General features: G+C 39.3%; 1 protein-coding gene across 4 annotated transcripts; it reads right to left on the bottom strand.

Annotated features, from left to right (window-relative positions):
• Nucleotides 1-635: 635 nt before the first annotated feature.
• Nucleotides 636-24,982, bottom strand: wsb1 (WD repeat and SOCS box containing 1). 4 transcript variants are annotated; one of them, XM_087977270.1, is made up of 9 exons: nucleotides 24,662-24,982; nucleotides 18,953-19,118; nucleotides 17,405-17,664; nucleotides 15,697-15,828; nucleotides 12,883-12,983; nucleotides 5,002-5,174; nucleotides 2,798-2,911; nucleotides 1,775-1,882; nucleotides 636-1,253 (listed from the first exon to the last, which is right to left on the bottom strand). In XM_087977270.1, the coding sequence occupies exons 1-9, from the start codon at nucleotides 24,699-24,701 to the stop codon at nucleotides 1,091-1,093; spliced, it is 1,257 nt and encodes a 418-aa protein (XP_087833396.1). In that variant the 5' UTR covers nucleotides 24,702-24,982; the 3' UTR covers nucleotides 636-1,090. The 4 variants fall into 4 exon arrangements, with proteins under 4 accessions (XP_087833396.1, XP_043574193.1, XP_087833395.1 ...); XM_043718258.2 differs by having other exon boundaries at nucleotides 17,405-17,667; nucleotides 24,662-24,978; XM_087977269.1 differs by lacking the exon at nucleotides 24,662-24,982 and adding an exon at nucleotides 23,223-23,704.
• Between the last annotated feature and the right edge of the window lie 18 nt (nucleotides 24,983-25,000).

The following is a 25,000-nucleotide window of genomic DNA, read 5'->3' as shown; positions in this document are numbered from 1 at the left end:
GGTTCAGTTCAACTAATTAAAATTGATCAGGGCACTAAGATCAAGTCATGTTGGGACATGTACTAGAAACTAGTTGGACAAGTTGTGGAGATTTGTTCACAATTCTGTTTGAGGTGTGTACCTGACAAATTACTTGTTTGACATTCAAGGGAGATGGATTGGTTCCTTGATTCGACCCAGGTTACCTAGCTCTAATTTTATTTGCATAACATATTCAAATGATCATGGCACAACTTGTGAAGAAATGAATTTCCACATAATATGCAAACTTTGAGCAATGGCACAAAACGTTTAATCATAACCTATTGAAATGCCTCCCACTTTACATCTATAGCTTGACTGGGCCCATTCTCAGGGACACATCACATTTGTAATTACAGCAACAGTTTTAACGTATTTAGATAAACCTGAAGTTTAGATGGATTGATTCTTTGATAATTAAAGTGGGCTTTGACTTCAGTTTGCTCAAAAGTAGAGCCTTGATGTACATGATCACTTATCCACAGTTTGCCATGAGTATGATGTTTTTCAGCTAAAATAGGATAAAGATAGGCCATCTCACATGGAATTAACTGTAAACTTGCAGGTACATTACACAACACAGCAACAATTGACATTTAATAAAACACCAAAGATAAAACTCAACTTCTCTTTAATAGATGAAGGAAATATAAATTCACATTTAAATGAAGTGCAGCTTTTGTCTGCATTTGTAAATGATAGCTTACAAAAACAAGTCTTTGGCAGTTGACATGACTTTTTCCTTTCAGTTGCAGACAATATTGAATACCAAACCTTTCAGCCATTTCCAAAAAATACATTTACAAAATAAAATTTATTTACAAGAACAAAAAAATTGGACCATCAAAACAGAATAGAAAGGAGCTATGGTACAAGCTGACATTTATATATAACGGTACAGGTTTACAGAATGTACAGTTTTTACAGAAGAAAATCTGTTATGAACTAACCAGGCTCCAAATAAAAGTTTTGCTGACAAAGACAGCAAAATACACCCGTTTGTCTACATCTAAACAATAAAGGCAACATACGACATAGGTTTTTTTTGAAGCTACGCAGCTCCAAATGGTCAGTTTGTGCGATAAGTTAGATATTCGACTATCTTTGGTGGGATAGGCAGGTTCTCAACAGACGTGGTAATCATTACTCTTCGCAGAGCCATGCGACAGAGATGCTGAAGACAAGGGACGTGCCTGGGAGTGGCCCAGAAGTGAACACTACCATCTTGTGTCCTTTGGAGAGAAAAATAAAGCAAATGTAGCATTAATGTTTGATCCAAGGTCAGCAACTAAAACATTAAAAAAGTGTGTGGCAGTGGCAGAGATATGACAGCAATCATCTTCTCACTTGCTTAAAAGTACCATCAACAAACAAACCTTATCTCCAAAAAGAAAAACCATATTCATAGTTACTGATATCCATTCTCACTAATTTGAAAATGAGATGAGTAATACAGGGAACACAGTTTTCCCAAATCTGAATTAAAAAGAAACTGGACAACTGCAAAACAATTAGGACTCCTTTACTTTTCCTTCGGAATTCAAAGCATCTGGAATAAATACTACAGAAGGTGGAGAAAAAACAAAATGCCGGAGAAACTCCATGTCTAGTAGCATCTATAGAGGACAACAGTTAACACTTAGAATCTAATATCTCTTCAGAATGCAAACCTCATTTGAAAATTGCAAATGAATACAGCATCACATTAAACCAACTCCAAGCATCATGAAAGGTCAGGTATTAATATACCTACCCAGTAGCAAGAACACTACCATCTGGAGAAAAGGCACAACATAGGCCATTACTTAAAGGAGCAACTTCTGCTGGGCAATCTTTACCAATCCTCCAGAATCTCACCATTCTGAAATAAACAACATTAGCCAGTTCACACAACTAATCTAGTATGAAATATGGAACAGCAGAAGGCTAATAAATACAGATCCACAAATTTCTCATCATTCCTAAATGGGCTACCACATATTGAGACCTTAGCAGTTCTGCAAAGTTTGCAAATTTTAGCAGAAATCATTTCACAATTAGAATAAATCCAAACCAAGATTACTCCAGACATTTCAGAAATAACTGGATGAGAAAATTAATCAAAGAGGAATGATGAGAATTTATCCAAGGAATAAAAAGTTAGTTTAATTTCATTAAATACATAGAGTCAATTTTCCAATTGGTAACACTGATAGAATTTGCTGCTTGAGGGCTTCAAAATAAAAGTTTTTTCAATTGCAGTTGGGATAGCCAAAAATAAACTATGGGCTATTTTCATCCGCATATCAGATTGTCTGTTTTGAAGCTTTTAAATCAGGTTTATAAAATTTAATAAAATCCAAATCTTGGGTGTAACTCATGTAAATTCCCTCTGGTTTAAAACAGAAAGAATATTCTTGTTCCAGGATTACTTCCATTCCAAATTTTAAACCAAAAAAAAAGGTACACTTAGCCCAGAACAGAAAAATCTTTCAAGCAGCTTTTGAGAATTAAACTACTTATGAATCCAACTCCAATATAAATAAGTTATTCTAAATGACTGGACTTTCAACAACCAAAATAAATATAGTGAGCATTTATCTTTGACAGGTATGTGGCACTACAGAAGGAGGTACAGCTGCCTGTTGTAATATATATTCTTGCTCCAGCACACAAAATACATGGAAACAGCCAATCCGAAGAGTCAAGCTCCTCCTTCTTGTGTTCACTGCTGCTGACTTCAACACTGCCACTCTGACATTAGCATTCCTCCAGAAGAGAAATTCTACCCACTTACTTGTCATCAGCAATACTAGCAATGTGCAAACCATCATGGCAAAAGGCAACAGATTTCACCCAGCGATCATTTGCTCCACCAGCAAATATTGGAGTTGGAGGTGGAAACAGGTGCCTGCAAAGATAAAAGTGAAAAGGTCCAATTCATGAAAACATCTTAACTTTCCCCCTTTACAAATTGAAAGGCATGCACTGCATTACATTTTTAGAATGTGAAACCTCTGAATGAAGTATTTAAACTAGTAGGTTTATTGGGCAATTGTTGGGAAAAATGTGAGACACTGCGAAGCTTGAGTTTTAAAATCATAAACCCAACTACATACTCTTTCCTCTCCTCTCCCCGACCCCAAAAACCTCAGGCTCCCAGGTGATAAAGCTGAAATGTTTTGATGGCAGCAACTCTAATTAGCATGTATAAACCTTCGTTTGTACCAAGAAAATTTACATCAACAAGATCCAGAACCTGAACACAATTTACATTCTTCTGAGAAAGAAATTTAATTGGTGGTTATTGTTAACAAAAACTGGTAATTCAGATAGGTACACAAGTGCTCAACTCTTCATGAACACCTTTTGTCAAGTCAATAATTTAATTTCTCACCACCTCTATGCGAATAGTGACCTACTACTTTGTAGTTTTGTGATATCCTATAAATTCCAAACGAAGTGCATTGAAGTAACACAGCACATCAAAAGTGTAAAAGCAAGCACCATCTAATGGTTTATTCTACAGTTCTGCAGGAGTTCACAGGGGCATTCCCCACCACTTTCTTCCATACAACAAATGCTAACTGACGAGTCAGCAATACTCAAAACCCATGAACGAATTTATAAAAACAAACATGTAGTGCAGTGCTGCAACACTGCGAACCAAGTTCAGAATTAGAGAACACAGAACTGTAGAACACAGGAACAAGTCCTTCAATCACCATGTCTGCACCAACCAAGATGCCATTCTAAACTAATTCCATCTGCCCACTTGTGGTCCATATCCTTGTATTCCCTGCTTGTTCACATGTCTGTCTAAATGACTCTTAAATGCTGCTATCACATTTGCTTCCACCACTCCCCTGGCAGGATATTCCAAGCACCCAACTACCCTCCAAAACCCCTGCAGCATATGATCACTTCAAGCTCGAGCCAAAACAATCCAACTTTGTCGAACCTCTCCTTATAGCTAATACACTCCGATTCAGGCAACATCCTGGCAAACCTTTTTTGCATCCTCTCCAAAGCCTTCACATTCTTTGCTATGTGGCAACCAAAACTGCAATACTTTTCCAAATGTGGCCTAAAGTTCTATATAGCTACAACATGACTTGCCAACTTTTGTACTTAATGCCCCAATTGAAGGGAAGCATGCTGCCCACTTTATCCACTTGTTTTGCCAATTTCAGGGAGCAATGGACTCCTATCCCATTGATCCATGGGTATCAATACTCCCAAGGCCATTGACTGTAAACTTTCCTTACGCATTTGACCTCCTAAAATGTATTACTTATCACTTGCCCGGATTAAACTCCACCTGCCATTCCTCTAAATTTCCAAATGATCTACACCTTGACTTATTGACAACCTTCCTCACTACCCATAACTCCAATTTTTGTGTCACCTGCAAACTTACTAATCAGACCACTTAAATTTTCATCCATATTACAAACAGGTCCTTTGAATCACCAAACACTGATCCTTGTAGAATACGACTGACCACAAACCTTCAATCAGAAAAATACCTCCTCTCCACAACTATCATCTGTTGATAACAATGTCAATTTCATATCAACTAATGAACTCATGTGAATCTATGTAGCTTAGCCTTCTGGACCAGCCTACCATTAAGTACTTTGTCAAATATTTTTAAGTCCATGTAAACTACATCCACAGCGTAACCCTCAATCACTTCTTACAATCTCAGATCTGAGACATGACTTACCCTGCACGAAGCCATGCTGACCACCTTAATAAGGCCATTCATTTCCAAATGTGTGTAAATCCTGCCCTTAAGAATCTTTTCCTATAATTTCCCTACCACTGATATAAGTATATAAACATTGTCAAGTAGAAGCCCATAAAGACCATACACCAATACGAATCAGCACCCCAAGAGAGGATGAGAAAAAAAAATTCAGACTGGCCAGTGTTATTATATAACAATATTATTGGTTGCATTACCTATTACTGACAAAAGTTGCTGCGGTCACTTACCCCAGTTCGAACAAAATACTGCCTGTATGTGGATCCCATACAATAACTCGTGTATCATATGAGGCTGTAGCCAACAATGCTCCATCAGGAGAGAATTCACATGATACCACATCATTAAGGTGACCTTCAAGTTTACGGATCATGGTGTAGCTTTCCATGTTCCACAGAAAAACCTGCAATGAGAAAATTGAGGTTTACAGCTCCAGTTTATGGTTAGTCTTCCCAAACAAGATCTAGTTAATTTATAATGTCAGGTTTAGTATAAATTTTCAAGCAATCAAGTATTTCAAATTATACAGTACTTCCAAATTGATATGCTCAGTGTCATTATTGCAACTAAAAATTTTTAAGCGATATTTACAAACATGCCAGCTATAACTATTTATTCTAAATAACATATCCAACATTTTACTTTCCACCATCCACAAAGGATGTTTAAATAATTTAAACAATTTTAAACAGTTTTAAAAATTACATCTTCCAATTGAAATTTAACACTTCAGAAACAAAAATGTAGAAAAATACAGTACAGGTAACTTAAGCATAACATTTTGTTACTCCAACGGAACCTCCATTCAGAGTTAAAGTTCACGTGTGTTTACAAAACGTTTTCATCAGGAGCGAGAGCCTATGAAACAGCAGATACTGCAAGAGAAAAGAACATGTTTGACGGCCTAAAGGAACAATCCTTTGGCAAACAGCACAAAACTGAGGCGACAATATTACATTTTGGGATATATTACAGTTATGAGAACACATTAACCAGATGATTCAATTACAGAGAAAAACTTCGTAAAATGTATACGATAGTCATATATGCAATATTTTTGATGGACATATAAACTGAACTTTTCCACAGACCTACTGGGTCATATACCCCTCCATTGGTCGAAGAGCACAGACCTCCCCTATTTCCATTCAAGGACAGTAACCCAGTCATAACTTGGACTCCTTTCCAACAGCATGTAACCAATCTAGCCTTGGCCTGGCACCTCCTTACAGCCATATGGAAATCATTCTAACACAAAAATAAAACATGCGCTTTCTCCACTCCTGTAAAAACATGGCAGCGCACAGAGTTACAGCAGCACCATATAAATCTGCGTATTTTTGTGTGTAAAGATCAGAAGGATTTTTGTTGCAATATCATTGTGAATTAGAGTTTTAAAGATGCAAATTAGTGATAGATACATATCTTAGCCTGCTGGACACATACTCCTCATTCCTGAAGCCTGACCTCTCTGCCCCCACCCCACTCTGACCTATCACTCTCACCTTGACCTCTTTCCACCTATCGCATTTCCAACACCCCTCCCCCAAGTCCCTCCTCCCTACCTTTTATCTTAGCCTGCTGGACACACTTTCCTCATTCCTGAAGAAGAGCTTATGCCCGAAACGTCGATTCTCCTGTTCCCTGGATGCTGCCTGACCTGCTGCGCTGTTCCAGCAACACATTTTCAGCATAGATACATGTGCCCCAAGTGATTTTTAAAATTATCCAAACTTCCACCCAAACAATACATACAAGACCAATTTAGTATACTAATAATCTTAACTGCCTTTTGGTCATTCCAAATAATCTGCTGAAAGTATTTAAAAGCTGAAATTGCCAAGATAATACACTAAAATAAATAATGCAGTGTTTTCTCAACATCTATGCAAGTTAATTACGTAGTCAAGCAAATGTTACAATTTCAATTTGATTTAAATAAGCTATTGCCTGTCCTTTCCCTTCTGTTACATACAATGTAAAATAGTCAACATTTTTCATGTCTTCAAAAATAAGGAGTTACTGATGCAGCAGTCACAGACTAAATGTGATTCCTTCCATTTTACAACTTTTGTTCTTGAAATCTGACTTAAGCAAGGAGAGTTTTTAAGGTACTGGGTACCCTCCAGTTCCATGCCGAAGTAACTGCTCAAGAGCTAATCTAGACACCATGTGTCAACAAGCTGGAGTGTATCGCAGAACAATTCTGTCCTCCTCCAAACTCACCACATGCACACATACTGAGAGAGCTGCAATCAAAAGCAAGATTCTTAACCAATGCTCCCCTACTCATCTCTCAGAAGGCAAAGCCAGCATAACTGGTCTAACACTGCCCTGACCGAAAACATAACAGCATAGACCAAGTATTATAAATTGAATTCTTGGAACATAACAACTACTCAGTAGACAATTTATCAACCCACCAGTGCAGTTCAGACTCAATGTGCTCACCAAAAGGATATAATGGATAGCAGAAAGTAGAACTGCAGACTTATTTCATCTACAAACTATAGCACATTAATGATCAACTCTACAGCACTGTGCATTTCTATATTTTCTGGAAATAGAAATAAAAGATCTACCATACACACTGAATATTTAAAACAGTATTTGTAGTAGGTAGTCCAGTGGTGCAGCAGACTGGTGCTCCAATGGGAATTCAACAACATAGGTTCACATTTGTGATTGCCCACGCAGCATTCCCGATCTTACCCGGGCTGTCTGGGGGGGGAAGAACCAAGCTGAAGTCAAGTCCCTCCCAAAGAGGAGGAAGAGGGAGGAAAAAAGCAAAAACCAAGGAAGTTATCCTGGGCTGCTCTCACACACCTTCTGGTAACATTGTCAGAGGCCAGGGAGCAGGTCGCCTGCCCACCCTCTGCCAGGAATGGTACATGCTGCGGGAGATCTAAAGAGGAAAAAAATACTTAGTAAAGTGGGGGAAAAGATTAAATGTTTCCGTTAAACTGTTCAGCAGTACGTCGCTATCCATAACTATTACGAACAAAAAGAAACTGGCCAATTCACATTTCTGGCTTTGAAAGATGACTACACTCCAAGGTAAGTCACAAGAGAGAATGTTTTGAAAATGATATGCCCTGCAAAAACTTACAATAGTCACTGAAAACAGCCTGGGTTTGCTGCTCATGTTCTTGCCAGTTAACAATTTCTCCCATTCTCTGTAAATTTATAGGAAAGTTGTAGCTGCCAAGAGCAGACATCAAGATCCCAGCCACGTAAATAAGAATCAAACTTGCCACAATCTGTCAAACTAGGAGGCATAAAATTTTGCTAAAAACAAAAAAGGGCATAAACCAGAACCTGTTTATGTCTTACTTTATGAATGTACCTTGCACTCAAGAGATGCTTCCTTTCTGCACAGCTACTACTATTGCCAATGTCCTTCTTTCTGCACCTTTTGTGCAGCATGACTGGACAGGCAAGACCTAAATTTGAAGTAGATCAGCTCAACTGCCATTACTCAAGGGCAAAGAAAACAAAGAAAAATTACAAATATAATAAATTGCAATTTATTAAATGGGGCTCTTCAGATAGCTGACTGAAGGAGTGCACTACTTACTGAGAAACTCAGCCATTACACCAAAAGTCCAGATTTCACTTGTAGTTTGGAAAGGGCCAACAAAAGTGACCTGTTTTTTTTTTAAGATAAGGGCCATGGAAAAGATGATAAAAATAAAAAACAGAACCAAAACAGCACATATAACACAGAAGAAAGCCATTCAGCTTTTCAAACAACAAAATTCTTAATCCTAGCAATGATGGCTTCTGAAAACAACTTAAGATGAGGAAAGCAAAGGCTAAATTTGTGGATGGCAAAAAGATAGGGAGAAGTATGCTGTGAAGAGGACATAGAAGGTTGCAAACAGATTGGTTGAATGAGTCAAGTCTGGCAGATGGAGCATAATGTGGGAAAATGTGAAGTTGCTTGTTTTGGCAGAGTATTTTAAAAAGTGTGAGGAGAGGAAGAGAGAGATGAGAATATGCAATACATGAAAAACAGATCAGTCAGGATCTTATTCAATGGTGCAGCAGGATTATATGCCTACAAATAAATGGACCACCAGGAACTAGGCTTGGTTAAAACATCCCTTTTGGCTAAAAGTCCACTGTCTGGGCACCCAACATGAAAATATAGTTAAACAGGCTACTTGAATAAGCATGCTTGCAAAAATATATTTAAACATGAATCTTTAAATATATTTGGTGGATGGAAGGAAATGATCAGTTTAAACATTAACTGACAAATTTCAAATGTTTGAGGTCGCTATATTCTTGGGTAATGTCAATGACAAAAAGTGCTTAGTGAAGTCATTTGATGACAATGTTGTAAACAAGTCCTTTCTAACAACTTGAAAAGATAATTTAAAATTTACAATTTGAGCTACTTCTAGCTATGAACTTAGATATACAAAGATGTGGTCCATTAGAATTGATACAAAAAACTTATAAAACTACATTCAACATTCCTTTAAAAGGTGCCAATTGCCAAAGATGCAGAATCAAAGTTTACATTTCAGGAAGTTATTTAAAATAAGCAGAGATCCAATTAATACTGCAGTGAGAAAGAGTTCAGAAGAGTTTACCTTTTACTATATATGAAAACAACTGAATACAATTACAGGTTTTAAGTCAATTTAATTTGGTTGGCTTTCTGCTTTTATTAACCAACTCTGAAAAATCCTGAAATATGAACTGATTTTCCACAGCTTTAAGATAGACTAACGTGCTGCCTGTATTATTCAGGGTTCAGTTTGACTATTGGATTTTGGAATCTGTTCAAAATTGAAGCATCTTTTGTTATAGATGCGATCATGTGATACTGAATAATACCACAAAAATGTTGAGAACAAAAATTTGCACAACTGCAAATATTACACTATCAAAAATATGCATTTATATAGCAGGTGGACATTCTTTGTAAGGCAGAAATCCAACATTTGGAAACAAAGAAATAATAAGTAAAGCAATTAAAATGCAATCTAAATCTGAAAAGGAGCATCCAATCATTCTGAACTTTCAAATGCTTTTAAATTGACTGTTTAAAAAATGAAGGAGAGATTAAATTAACTTGAGTATGTGCACACAAATGGTTTCTTTGGGTCATTAATAAGTTGTGCAAGCATTAGATGAAATGCACCTGATTTGATCTTCTCCTCCCTCCATGGCCTAGTTAGTGAATTTAATTCTAGAGCCTGAAGGGTCACAGGAGTTGAAACATTATCTGTTTTTTCTCCACATCTGTTGCCAAATCTGAGTTTCCCCAGCAATGTAGTTTTGATAATTTTACAATACAGTGTGCATAATCAGTAGCAGTTACAATTGTCATTTATTACACCACAAAAATTAATACAACTTGGAAGTGATCTAAGCAATGAAGCTCTTAAGAGAATTCAACTGTAAGACCATGAGTATAGTAGAAATAGATTGCTTGGCTCATTGAATTAGCTCCACCATTTGATCACGGCTGATGTGTTTCTCAAATCCATCCCACTGCCTTCGCCCCTTAACCCTTGATATGCTTACTAATCAAGAACCTCTCTGACTTAAAGACACTCAATGACATCACCTCCATAGCCTTCTGCAGCAAGGAGATCTATGGATTTACCGTCCCCTGGCTAAAGAAATTCGTCATCTCAGTTCTAGAGTCGTGTCTTCACTGTGAAGCTGCGCCCTCAGGTCTTAGTCTCACCAACTAGGACAAATATCTTCACATCCACTCTATCTTGAATTCTGAAAGTTTTAAATGAGATCCCTCCTCATCCTTCTAAACTTCTTCACGTACAGCAAAGCCATAATTTCAACCGCTCCTTATATGACAAGTCCTTCATCCCCAGGATCAGTCTTGTAAAACTCCTCTGGAATCCCTGCAACATTAGCACATCATTTCTTACGTGTGGGGCCCAAAACTGCTCTTAATATTCCAAATGCAGTCTGACCAGAGCCTTTCAGCCTCAGCAGTACATCTCTGCTCTAGCATTCTAGCCCTCTTGAAATGAAAGCTAATACTGCATTTGCCTTCCTAACTGCCAATTCAACCTGCACGTTTGTCTCGCCTACCTCAAGAGAATCCTAAAGTGAGATTCAAGCCCCTTTGTACTTTAGAATTCCTAAGCCTTTCCTCGGTTTAGAAAGGGTCAACATTTATACGCTTCCTACCGAAGTGCAAAATCTCACTTCCCGACATTGTAGTCCATGTGTAACTTCAATGCCCATTCTCCCAACTGTTCAATCCTTCTGCAACCTCCCGGTTTCTTCAACACTTCCTGTCCTTCCATCTACCTTTGCCAAGTGCAAACTGAGCAGCAAGACTCTCCATTCCTTTTTCCACATTGTTAACATGATTAGTTGCAGTGCCAACATTCAGCCTTACACAGCTACACTAGTCACCTGCTACCATCCTTAAAAAGACCCCTTTACTCCCACACTCTGCGTTTCAACAGGCAGCCAATCCTCTTAACCTTATTTAGCAGCCTCATGGAGGCTTATGGAAACCCAAACAAATAATGTTCACTTACTCATTACCCAAAACAAGTTTAATAGATTGGACAGATGTAACATCCACTTGATGAAGCCATGCCCTGTTTTATCATGCAGTGGAATCTCATACTCTGGAATCATACTCTGGAATCTCATCCTTAATAATGGACTCTCAAATCTTACTGACTGAAGTCAGGCTAACTGACCCATAGTTTCCTGTCTTCTGCCACCCACCCTTCTTAAACAGTTACAGTCATTTTCCAGTCATCAGAGACTCTCCCTGACTTCACTGATTATTGACATATCACCAGTGCCTCAGGACTTTGGGGTGTAATCCATCTAGTCCAGTTGATTTTTCCTGCAGACCTTTCAGCTTCCCCAGCACCTTGTGCTTAGTGACAGCCAGTACACTCATCTCAGCCCCTGACTCTAAGTTCTACTGTGCTGATTAAAATGTACCTCCACCATTTTTTGTTCCCCATTACTACTTCTCCAGCCTCGTTTTCCAGCAGTCCAATGCCCATTTTTACCTTTTATATATCTAAAGAAAACACTTGCAATCTTCTTTTGCATTGCTAAGTGCCTTACTCTCATTTCAATATCCTTCCCCTTACTCGTTCTCTGGTGGATTTTCAAAGCTTCCTAATACTCTGGCTTCCCACTAATCTTCACCATATAGTATGTTTCTTTTGTTTTTAATATGTTCCTGGCTTCACTTTGTCCTCCTCTTAGTACACTTTCTTTCTTGGGCTGAATGTCTGACTGACAAGCTAACTTGCTCAAACACATCTTCAATAAGCACTGGGAGAATCAAGATGTGATGTGCAAACATGGCTTGTGTTGCGGTTAGAGATAAAGTAATTTACCAGTTTCAAAAATATGCCTCTCTTCATCTTATCTGACAGAGGCCTCAAAACAGGTTAGTCTATCCTCTTATTTAGAGAAAAAAACCAATAAGTTATGAGACATATATTGAGGAAAGGAGAAAATCCACCACAGGAGGTATTGCATTATGCCTTAGCAACAAGCAATGTAGGAAATAAAAATAAGCCTCAAGACGTCTTTCACAGCAAATTAATGGCAATTATTTCAACAGCAAGAAAAGGTAGTGTTTACAGGTACTGGAACAAAATTACAACTAATAGTTGAATACTGGTTCAGCACCAGGAAGTAGCAAATTCTTATTCAAATCAGTGCATACATGAAGTCACATCCAATAGTCAAACCGGAAAGATATTTTCAAACATATTCTGCATGCATGCTCTGTAGCAAGATGCCAGAAATTCATCTATACAAGCAACTTTCAGTAACTACTCAGTTATAGGCATTATATGCTTACAATATGATTAATTGTACAGCCAGAGGACTAGACTAGCATAACATTAATGCCACCACTAAAGCTTGAACTTAACATTCCCGAAGTTAGGAGTTTAGAATTTTTTTTCCACATTGCAACACTATTATGCAATAACTTGCACAAATATTTTGATGACACCGAGCAAATTCTACCTCAAATTGATTTATAGAGTCTAAAGCATGCTATTTCATAAGGACCACGATCAATGCATCAAACAACACTTCTTTTCCCCCCCAAAAAAAGGAACTTGCACACGTACCGCTTTCCCAGCTCCAACAGAGCAGAGAATATTTGAATTTGGAGAGAAGGCACAGCAATACACCCAGTTGTGATGTCCTCTCAGTACAGTCACCATATTGCCTGTTTAAGAGATAATTGAACCCAAAGTTTCAGATGGTCCAGGTCAAGTAAAAAGTATAAATCAAAGCAAATGTTCCATGTGGAGAAAAGTCAAACTTACTCCTTAGAAGAGCAGATCAATCTTGCAATCTAATTTGTCTATGTAACCCAAAGCAGGAAAGAAGCTTTTATGGTAAAAAATGTACCTTGCAGCTCCAAAACTCAAAATTATGCCAAATTCCATACTGAATCAAACTTTAAAGATATGAACTGAACAGCCTCCGAACCACTGGCTAGTTCATTCATTATAGCATCTCTGCAGCTCCTGCCCCTGGAAAATTTTTTTGTTAAAATTTCAAGTATGGCATCACTGGCTAGCCAACATCTATTGACTGCCTCCAGTTGCTCTTGAGATTAGATTAGATTACATTACATTACATTACAGTGTGGAAACAGGCCCTTTGGCCCAACAAGTCCACACCGACCCGCCGAAGCGCAACCCACCCATAACCCTACATTTACCCCTTACCTAACACTACGGGCAATTTAGCTTGGCCAATTCACCTAACCTGCACATTTTTGGACTGTGGGAGGAAACCGGAGCACCCGGAGGGTAACCCACGCAGACACGGGGAGAATGTGCAAACTCCACAGTCAGTCGCCTGAGGCGGGAATTGAACCCGGGTCTCCGGCGCTGACAGGCAGCAGTGCTAACCACTGTGCCACCGTGCCGCCCACAAATGGTGAGCTGCCTCTTGGACAACTGATGTCCTGTAAGCAGACACACAATGTCAATTACGCAGGGAACGCCAGGATTTTGATGCAGCAAATAAAGGAATGGTGATCTATTTCCAAGTCAGGATGGCAAGAGGTTTGAGGGAGACTTGCAGATGGTGGTACTCCCATGTATTTGCTGCCCTCATCCTTCAAGATTGAAGAATTGGTCTGTGGGTTTGGAAGGTGTTGCCGATGGATGAATTACTGCGATGCTTGGTGATAGTACAACTGCTGAAAATGTGTTGCTGGAAAAGCGCAGCAGGTCAGGCAGCATCCAAGGAACAGGAGAATCGACGTTTCGGGCATAAGCCCTTCTTCAGGAATGAGGAAAGTGTGTCCAGCAGGCTTAGATAAGAGGTAGGGAGGAGGGACTTGGGGGAGGGGCCCCTACCTTTTATCTTAGCCTGCTGGACACACTTTCCTCATTCCTGAAGAAGGGCTTATGCCCGAAACGTCGATTCTCCTGTTCCTTGGATGCTGCCTGACCTGCTGCGCTTTTCCAGCAACACATTTTCAGCTCTGATCTCCAGCATCTGCAGCCCTCACTTTCTCCTCAAAGATAGTACAACTGCTTCTACTGAGTGTCAGTGGAGGAGGGAGTGGATTTTAACAAAGACTAAGGTCAATCTGGAGTCAACAAGTCAGAGCTAGCAAGCATACACAACAACCACTTACTTCCCAAACTCTGATCACATGGCAGTTTGATACCTTGGGTTGATAACCCAGAATTTGAGAACCTTCTAAGCCAGAGGAGCAAAAGATACATGCTCTGATTGAAACATTTCACTGCTGTTAAGATATAACTTGCATAATCAATTTAAAGTTTCTTAAATATTTTGCTAGTTCAGGTTAGCCAGCAACTAATGGTAAAATGTATTACTAAAAAGTTTCAGATCAAGCCATTCAAAGGTTTGAGTCCATTCCACCAATCTAACTCTTTTTTAGTACCTCAACTCCATTTCCAATACCCTTATGATCAGAAATTCAGGACTCCACCACTGCCTCAGGCAGCACATTCCATACATGCACCAGCCACTGCATGAAAACATTGCTCCTGAGGTCCCTTTTAAATCTTTCTCCCCCCACTTTAAACCAATGCCCTCCAGTTTTGGACTCCCCTACCCTGGGCAAAGGACCTTGTCTATTTACCATAACCATTCCCATCATGATTTTACAAACCTCTATTAAGTCACCCCTTAAGCCGTTAACGCTACAAGGAAAATAGCCCCAGCCTATTCCACCTCTCACTATAGCACAAATCCTCCAACCCTGCAACATCCTTGTAAATCTTTTCTGAACCCTTTCAAGTTTCACAACATCCTTCCTATAGGAGGGTGACCAGAATTGAACTCAATATTTCAAAGATGGCTGAACCAATGCCCCAAACAGCCACAGCATGATCTCCCAACTCCAATGCTCAATGCACTAACCATTAACGGTAAAAGTACCCAGTCTACCTGTAACTCCACTTTCAAGTAATTATGAACCCAAGATCTCTTTGCTTGGCAACACTCCCTTGGACCTTACCGTTAAGTGTGAAAGTCCTTCCCTGATCTGCCTTACCAAAATGCAACACCTCACATTTATCTAAACCAAACTCCATCAGCCCATCTGATCAAGTTCCGACTGTATTCTGGAGTAAACTGCTTCACTGTCCAATACACTTTTCAATTTTTGTCATCTGTCAAACTCAGATTATAAAGATGCTCCCTTGCTGTGGAGTCCCTGCCTTAGCGGAAAATGTTGGTGCATTTTTCCTACCGAATGCCTTCCAATATTTTCAAAACCAACTAGCTTACCCATTCAAGTTACTGAAGCAGCAGATTGTATTCTAACCCCTTTGATTTAAAGGCCAACATGCCATTAGGCTTAACATTACTCAATTTGCATGACCAAAACTAGTTGCTATTAAAGAAAAGCCCTCAAAATTGATGTAGGCGCAGTGTTAAAAACATACCATCATCTTTCAAATCCCAGACTCTCAGAGTTTTATCTCTCGATGCAGACACTAAGATAAGGCTGCCATCAGGTGCAAAGGTCAAATCCCGAACAACTTCATTGTGATCCATCAAATTAAGAAGGAATCTACCTGCAAGATGAGGAGTTGCTGATGCATTAAAAAGGTCAAGTTAAAGGCAATGATTAGTTTCAGAGCTCAATGTGATTGGCAAAATAGGCCCTCAGTTTATTGGCTATCAAACTGTTGGAGTACTATGTTTTTAATAGTTCTTTTAACATTAAACTTCTAGGAGGTTCTTAAAAGGAATTCAGAAGTTATCCCAAATCATTAAAGTCATGTAAGTGAGATTGCAAACATCAGCACGTTTGCAATTAAGAAACAGAAATGCACAATTGCATGAATGGGTCTGTGACAGCCAAGTGCATTGAGAGAGTTTGGATCCAAGACAAACAGATAAAACGTGCCCTATGATAGGTCAACTTTAAACATGCAAATTGGTAAAGAATAGGATCGTTGAAAAAATTCTGCTCTTTTTAGGCAGGATTTCCATTTCAAGCTGAATTTCCAGCAGTTTCAGAATTAGGAGCGTACAATGCACAGCAGTATTCCACTACCTGGCCACCTGAAATTAACAGGTGTGTAACTGACAGTTGCATTCTCCTTAGAAATCAAAGGATTATTACCTTTGACTTTTCCTTTGCCTGTGCCGCACCATGTAATGTACAAACAGCTGTTAATAGTTCTATAGAGAGGTACGTTTTGTTTGTTAAAAATTAGTGCTTCACGTAATTGGTGCTCTCCTTCATTAGGGACACAAATGCATTACTACAACATGTTAAAAAGTTACTTATGCAGAGTTACAACTGAACCAGATAAGAGGGGGACAAAAAAAAACAAGTGTCAGACTGAAAATTTGCTGATGTTTCCTCACATGTTAAGTCAACACATGCTCTAAACTTGAAATACAATCTGTGAATTTCACCTGGTTAGGCATTTAATAATTAGCCCCAGCAGCAGACAGTCAAGGCCACATTTACAGAATGAGCCGATACTTTGCAGCTACCAAGTCTGTTTGGATTCTCCAATACAAGTAGTGAGGTCAGTATTCGAGATGGAAACGAGTAAATTACATCATCTGGAAGGAGTACTGGGTTTTGGACATTGAAGTGGTAATATGACAGGTCTTACACCTGAAAGAATTCCACATCAATCAAAAACACAAGACACCCTACACAACATGATCAAGTAACCAAATGAATCAAATCACCACTGAGATTAAAGTTTTCCCAATTGTCAGGGTATAAAAGGCATTCAAATCATCTCAGCCTAAAAGCACCAAAATTGATGCAACAGACATAATCCAAGTGGCATCATTAAGAAGGGATAAGAATCTACGAGTTAAAAACAAACAGAATCAAAGGTTAAATAGTAGATGAGTAATCACTGTTTAGGGACAAATGGACAAGGCTGCTCAATCCCAAAAAATAAAAATTACACTAAAACAGCCTTTAATAAACAGATACTTAAGATTTCAATTAAATGGGATACTCAAATGGCCTGCATTCATTATTTTTTGTTTCTAAATTGTAATCTGTGGGCATTATGAAGTGACAATGACATGTACGCTTTATTATAATTACACTATTCCAATCTGTATTGCTAACTTGATGAAGTGTCTAATCATCAGTTAAGAGAATCTTGTTACCTGTGTACACATCCCAAATTTTGATACGCCCGTTGCTCAGGCCAGTCGCCAGCAGTAACTGGTCTTGGCCAAATTTGAATCGATGCCATTCAATGTTCACACAGCGACTCTGTTTTTCAGGTACAGAAGAGCCAAAAGCAAGGGCCCACACAATATCACCACAGTCTATAGTGTGCTCTTCTGGGTGATTCTTCTGACTGTAGCCATTTTGTTTCCTGAGAATTTTATTGACTGCATTATCATGCTCATTATCATACAATCTTCTGGAAAGAATAAGGTTTAAAATTAATTACAAGAACTAATATTCCAGAAAGATAATACAATGCGACAAATTATTCAAACAGCAAAAATGTCTCTGGGTAAACAAACCAAGGTCTCACAATTACAGTACATGATCTGTATCACAGTAAGTTTGTCAACTGGGCAACAGCATACTAAGTTAAAAAATTGTGTTTACCAGATTTAAAATGTTAATCATTTTCTAAACAAAAATAAATTAGCATATTCACATCACAGGTTGTTTTTAAAAGGTTTCCGATGACAGTTACACTAATGGTTTACTAAATAAATTTGCCTGTATGAACAGATTGTGGGCCTTCTAGCTTCTTAATGAATACAAACAGCTGCATCAGCACCAATATAAATCAAACATATTACTGTTGTCACGTCAGTTGTCAACTTATTGACAAGCACATTACGACAAAAACTGATAATCTAACTGCCATCAATGTCTGACCAGAAAACAAAACAGCACTTTGTGAAACCAACAAAGATCTTTGTTGCACAAGATCTGGTGCAGTAACACTGAGTCCAAGACAATAGAGTAAAACAGTAAATACAATGAGAACTAAGTTCAATAAGAAACAAACAAATTGCTAGAAAAACTCCGCAGGTCTCACAGCTTATGTGCAGGCTTCTGAAGAAGGGTCACCAGACCCAAAACGTTAACATGGCTTTCTTTCCACGGATGCCGCCGGACCTGCAGTGTTTCTCCAGCAACTTCAATTTTCAGTATTCACCGATGACCAAGGAATGAACTGACTCAGTGCCATAATTTTATCACTAGCTGACTACCTTGAATTAGAATGACATCAATTCAAATCTGCAGTGCTCTTTCCTTCCAACTAATACTTATTTGTAAGGGTGCCTGATCATGCTTGGTAATACAATTTAGCAAGGTAGGTATTATTTATTAAAATAATAACATTGTTCCTAATTAGGTTTAGGTAACAAGATTGACATTTGACTCTGCATGTTCAAATTGAAAGGCAAACCTGTCCTTAAAGTAATGGAAGGAATCACAAAGGAAGACTTCCTCTTGATGGAGGAGTTCATGTCCTAAAACCTCATGCAGTTTACAATGAATGACAATGTCGAGTGTGTGGTGCTGGAAAAGCACAGCAGGTCAGGCAGCATCTGAGGAGCAGGAAAATCAACATTTCGGGCAAAAGCCCTTCATCAAGAATTAATAACAATGTCTCAACTCTAAATTATAGAACTTGTTTTGAAACTGAACTTTAAGGTATTGTCTAGTGAAAGAGTACTTACTTATTTTCACACAGAGACCAAGGAACCAACTTTACTACACGATGTCCTTTCGACCAAGCAAAATATGAGCCATCAGGTGCAAAAGCCACAGTCCAGGTTTCACGGCCAGACTTTTGCTCAAACGGGGCAACTGGTGCCCAAAGGTCAGCAATAAGCCGGGCCTGTGCTGTAAATAAAAACAAGGCAACATTCAACTTCGAGAAGACAACACCAGTTAAGAAGTACAGTTTTATTTAGCACAACTTCGAAACTACCAAGGAGAAGCCACAGGTAGGACTTTAATCAGGGCAAGGCAGATCAGAAAAAGAACAAAGATGTGTTCAGATTAATCAGTGAATCATCAATGACATGCTGCAAGGTACACCTGCTGGACATGCAAAACTGCCCCCGCACTGCCTAGACTAACATGAACAATGACGACTTGGAAGAAGTGTGGAAATGCAGCAGAAAGGGAGGATACTAAACAAGTATTATGCATAAGCATTTACTGTGAATAAGCATATGGAAGTTAGAGAGAATGGGGAAGAACAGAGGAACCATGATTAGCTGAAGGACACGGGCGGGCAGTATTAAATCCAGATAATGTGGATTAGCTAAGTAGTGGGACCTTGTGATCTTGCCAGATAATCCAATATTTGGACAATCGACTGCTGGATAAACGAGGTTCATTGGTAAATAGCAACACCTTCAAAATGTCCATATTACAGAGGTGGTAATGCCAGATGTCTTAAAATGCATAAAGGTCAATAAATCCCTAGGACTTGATTAGGTGTCCTAGAACTCTGTGGGAAGTTAGTGAAATGGTTGCTTGGCCCTTTGCGGAGATATTTGTATCATCGCTCACCACAGGTAAAGTGCCGGTAGACTGGAGGTTGGCTGACGTGGTGCCACTATTTAAGAAAGGAGATCAGGAAAAGCCAGGGAACTATAAACCGGTAAGCTTGATGTCAGTGGTGGGCAAGTTGCTGGAGGCAATCCTGAGGAAAGGCAAGACTGATTAGGAATAGTCAACATGGCTTTGTACATGGGAAAATGTGTCACTAATTTGATTGAGATTTTTTAAATAACAAAGAGGATTGAAGAAGGCAGAGTAGCGGAGGGGAGGTGGAACTCAGTAAGGCATTTGACAAGGTTCTTTATGGTAAACTGGTTAACAGTTAGATCATATGGAATACAGAAAGAACTAACCAAATGGATACAGAACGACTCAAACGTAAAAGACAGAGTGGTGGTGCAGGGTTGCTTTTCAGACTTCGACTAGGGGTATGCACAAAGGATTAGTGTTGGGTCCAATGATTTGGATGTGAACAAAGCAGGTATGGTTAGCAAGTTTGCAATGACACCAAAATCGGAGGTGCAGTGGACAGTGAAGGTTACCTCAGTACAACGGGATCTTGATCAGATGAGCCAATAGGTAGAAGAGTGGCAAATGGAGTGTCATTTGGATAAATGAGAGGTGCTACATTTTGGAAAATCAAATCAGGACAGGACTTATACACTAAATGGTAAGGTCCTAGGGTGTGCTGCTGAACAAAGATCTTGGAGCACAGGTTCATATCTCCTTGAAAGTAAAGTCGCAGGTAGATAGGGTAGTGAAAGTGGTGTTTGGTATGCTTGCCTTTTTTGGTCAGTACATTGAGCATAGGAATTAGGAGGTCATGTTGCAGCTGTACTGGACATCAGTTGGGCCACTACTGGAATACTATGCACAATTCTCGTCTCCAGATTTAAAAGGAGCCTAAAGGACAACTTTTTCAGAATGTGATGAGTGTATGGAATGAGCTGCCAGAGGAAGTGATAGAGGCAGGTACAATTACAACACGTAAAAGGCATCTGGATGGGTACATGAATAGGAAGGGTTTAGAGGGATATGGGCCAAATACTGGCAAGTGGGACTAGACTAATTTAGGATATCTGGTTGGCATGGACGAGTTAGGCCGAAGGCTCTGTTTCCATGCTATATAACTTTATGATTCTGTGACTAAGTCTTGGGCAGAAAGTGGCAACTCCGGTTCATACTTCAACACAGCAAAACTAATAAGACAAAAAAAATTCAGCAACTGGAATGAAAGTCTGGTCAATGCTTGCAAGGACCTTGAATTGGCACTGAAAATGAAACATTTACCAATAAAATATTAAACGTTATCATACCTAAAGCCAAGCCATTTAGCCCAAGCCGTTCATGCACTATTCGAGCCTCATCTTTTCTCACTTAAAATCACCTAATGTATTCACCTCTCCCTGAAAACACTCAGCCAGTGATCTCTGATGTTTACACTATGCACTACAACTACTGCAGTAGTTCCAGAATCTTACTATTTTCCTGGACATCTTCAAAATTGCACGATGGATATAGATTTTTTGACAACTAAACAGATAACAATTACTTCTATATGTTAACTAGTTTTTGGAGACCAGTATAGTGCAACAATTTCTAAAGTCAACAGATAATTGGCTTGGGCATCCCATCATTTGACAAAAAAACTGTAAAGTTAAGGTACATAGAACAAAGAAAATTTACAGCCCAGGAACAGGCCCTCCAAGCCTGACCCGATCCAAATCTACTGTCTAAACTGTCACCCGATTCCTAAGCATCTGTATCCCTCTGCTCCCCACCTACTCACTCATCTGTCCAGACGCATCCTAAATGAAGCTACCATGCCTGCCGCTACCATCTCTGCTGGCAACGTGTTAAAGACACCTTGTGTGGAGTACTTGCCGCGTGTATCCCCCTTAAACTTTTCACCTCTCACCTTAAAAGCATGACCTCGCATTATTGAATCCTTCGCACTGGGAAAAAGCTTATCTCTATCCACCCTGTCTATACTCTTCATGATTTTGTAAACATCAATCAGGTACCCCCATAATCTTTTTTCTAATGAAAACAAACCTAATCTACTCAACCTCTCTTCATAGCTAGCACCTTCCATGCCAGGCAACATCCTCTCTAAAGTGTCCACATCCTTTTGGTAATGTGGTGATGAGAACTGTACACAGTATTCTAAATGCAGCTGAACCAATATCTTGTACAATTTTAACATGACTTGCCAGCTCTTATACTTAATACTCCGTCCAATAAAGGCAAGCATACTATATGCCTTCTTGACCACTCTATCCATCTGTGCAGCAACCTTCAGGTTACAATGGACCTGCACACCCAGATCTCTCTGCCCATCAACTTTTCCCAAGGCTCTTCCATTCATTGTATAATTTGCTCTAGAATTAGACTTGCCTAAATGCATCACTTCACATTTGTCTGGATTGAACTCCATCTGTTACTTCTCCGCCCAACTCACCAGTCTATCTATATTCTACTGTATTCTTTGATAGTCCCTTATGCTTTCTGCTACTCCACCAATCTTTGTGTCATCTGCAAACTTGCTGATCACACCAACAGTGCCCTCTTCCAGATCATTTATATATATTACAAACAACAATGGTCCCAGCACTGACCCCTGTGGAACACCACTGGTCACCTTTCTCCATTTCTCTCGCACAATAATAAACTGCATCAAATGGTAAACCACTTGTTCTGAAGAGCTGTATTTGAAACAAAACATGAACTCTTTCACTTTGCTCAGATTTTTACCAGAATTCTTATACATGTCCAGCACTTTTTTCCCCCCTCAACATTTCCAGCATCCATGGAAGAATGCTTTTAAGTAAATGCATCATGGGATCATTACTTCAATTTGAAGTTGGCCAAGGGTACACCAATTTCTTATTCTAATCCAAATACATATTAAACATTGGCCAGAATGACAAATCGTGCTACTAACATATCAGAAAGTAAGCCAACCAGCTGTATACTTCATCTATTAACATACGTCATTTGTAACACCAATGCACGATACCACAATGCAACAAGCCATTGTACTGATACAACCAAACCACACTCCCTTTCATGATCAAGGCCACCTCACAGCATTTATGTAGAAACCATGAAGATCTCTGGCTGGCCCCAGCTGAAACTTCATAACAACAATGAACTTTAAACCTAATGCAATCACTATGTTCGGCACGAATAATACAGGATACAAATTTTCACATTCCACATGAACACTACCAGTACAATATCTTACTTTTGATGTGAAATAGAGGAATATATACAGAAATACCTTCAAACAACAATTGTTTGCTGCTTGTGCAGATTGCTGCCAACCACAGAACTTATTTTATAAGTGAAGGTGCTACCGCACCACAATATACTCTAAACCATTATTAGCATACAGTCTTAAATTGTTAAAAGTAGCCTGAGAGAAAATAACACCTTCTGGAGGCTTCGCTGTGTTCACAATAAATTGGGACCACATTGCAACTGTTGGCAACAGCAAAATTCTTCGCAGATTCTGTCCAAGTAGCCAACTCTGTTCATGAGGAGTCTATCTCCAAGCTGATCAAGCAAAAGAGTTTTATGCTAATGACAGCAACAACTGTGGGAGCATGGTTGGCACTGCAGGGTATAAACACAAGGACATTTTCTAGTCATGGACTTTTGGTAGAAGGTGGATTTAGTGAACGCCAAAAGCAAGATACATTTTTAAAGACTTATGATCGTATATGATTTCTACTACAGAGGAAATCAAATTGGACATTCAGAGATTCAACCAAACCAAATTTCATGAAATGAAAATATGCTCTTAATAGAAAAGGGGTCTGGGGCAGGCACAAAGACTTGGAATGCTAAGTCAAAGCATGATTCAGTGCATGACCAAAGATTAATCAAAAGAGTGGTATTAAAAGCAAGCAAGGTGGCAGAGTCTGGGTGGGAATTAACACAAGAGCCTAGGAAAAAACAAAACTGTCAAAGAGATTGCTCCTTGAGAACTTTTGTTTGCAAATGGAAGAGGGAGAGAGAGAGGACAGCAGATAAATAGTTAAGAAATGTTCAGTGAAAATTCAATAAATGTCAAGGGTTAGTTTCAGATTGACCACAGACAAGTATCTTGCATTAATTAAATCGAGTGATTCAACAATGAAGTCTCAATACCACGTCAGCATAACAGCGAACAATATCCTTCCAAATATATGTTTTAAAAATCTCACTCCAGGTTAGATTTCAATAATAAACCACTAGTAATATTTTGTACTAAGTTGCTTCACTATCAAGAGTTTATTTTTTTAAAATTGTATCTTCAAGAGCAGAAAATGATAAGAAATATTAATCCAAAATGCTTCTAAGTACAGACAACAGCATGGTGAAATTCAACACTACAGCTTTTAAACTTGGAGAGAATTTTTGAACTATACACTACAGAGAGAAGACTTGAAAGAGAGGAACGGCACAAAAAAGTAACAGGGGCATTAACTAATGTCAAAGAACAATTAGTCGGGGGAGGGGGTGGTAATTTTTGACAGCCAAATAGCATTTCACTTTCAAACCAAGATCCAAACTGCACAAAAGCAGGGATAAGGAATTCACGTTTGTCAGCGGGGAAGCATTCCACCAAGTGAAGGCGTTTCCTGGCACCTTGGTGCAATTAAAAAGATTCGAGTAAAACCTTCGCCCCACCTTCCCCCCAACCAATAAAAAGTAAACTTGCACCCACACCCCCCCGCCGCTCCCTCCCACCAAAATAAAACGTGGCTGTGCAGCCCCGCAGCACGGGGGGTGTACCCCTCCCTTCCCCAGGCTCGGATCCAGTTCCAACCAGCGCTGGGCGGTCACCCCTCGCCCATTATCCAACGACGACCCACCCCCGAACTTACCTATTTCATTCTCGTTGACAAATTCTGGGAAGCTGGCCATCTAAGGCTGACACGATACGATCTCTGGAAATCAGCGATGCCGAGAGTTTTCCTTTTCCCTCCCCCTCAAAACCCCTTCAACAGAGCGGCTACGTGGGGAAAAAAAAATTCGAAATGCTGGCGGTACCGGGGCAGTTGGCCGGGTTTAAAATTAAAAATAAAACCCGCCTGGATTTTTTTTTTCTTCCCAAATGGGAACTTAGAATGAATTCGAGCTGGAAAACCGTTCTTGCCGCTGCGGCTTGATTAAAAAAAAAAGTCTGACGGTACGTCTGCTGTTCGGAGGAGGGCGAGCACTGA

This window comes from Chiloscyllium plagiosum, unplaced genomic scaffold (genome assembly GCF_037043375.1).
Source record: "Chiloscyllium plagiosum isolate Xiang-an unplaced genomic scaffold, Cpla_swu_hap1 HiC_scaffold_31, whole genome shotgun sequence".
In the NCBI taxonomy this organism is placed as follows: domain Eukaryota; kingdom Metazoa; phylum Chordata; class Chondrichthyes; order Orectolobiformes; family Hemiscylliidae; genus Chiloscyllium; species Chiloscyllium plagiosum.
Note: the sequence above shows the minus strand (reverse complement) of the source record. Positions and strands in the feature narration are given on the sequence as shown.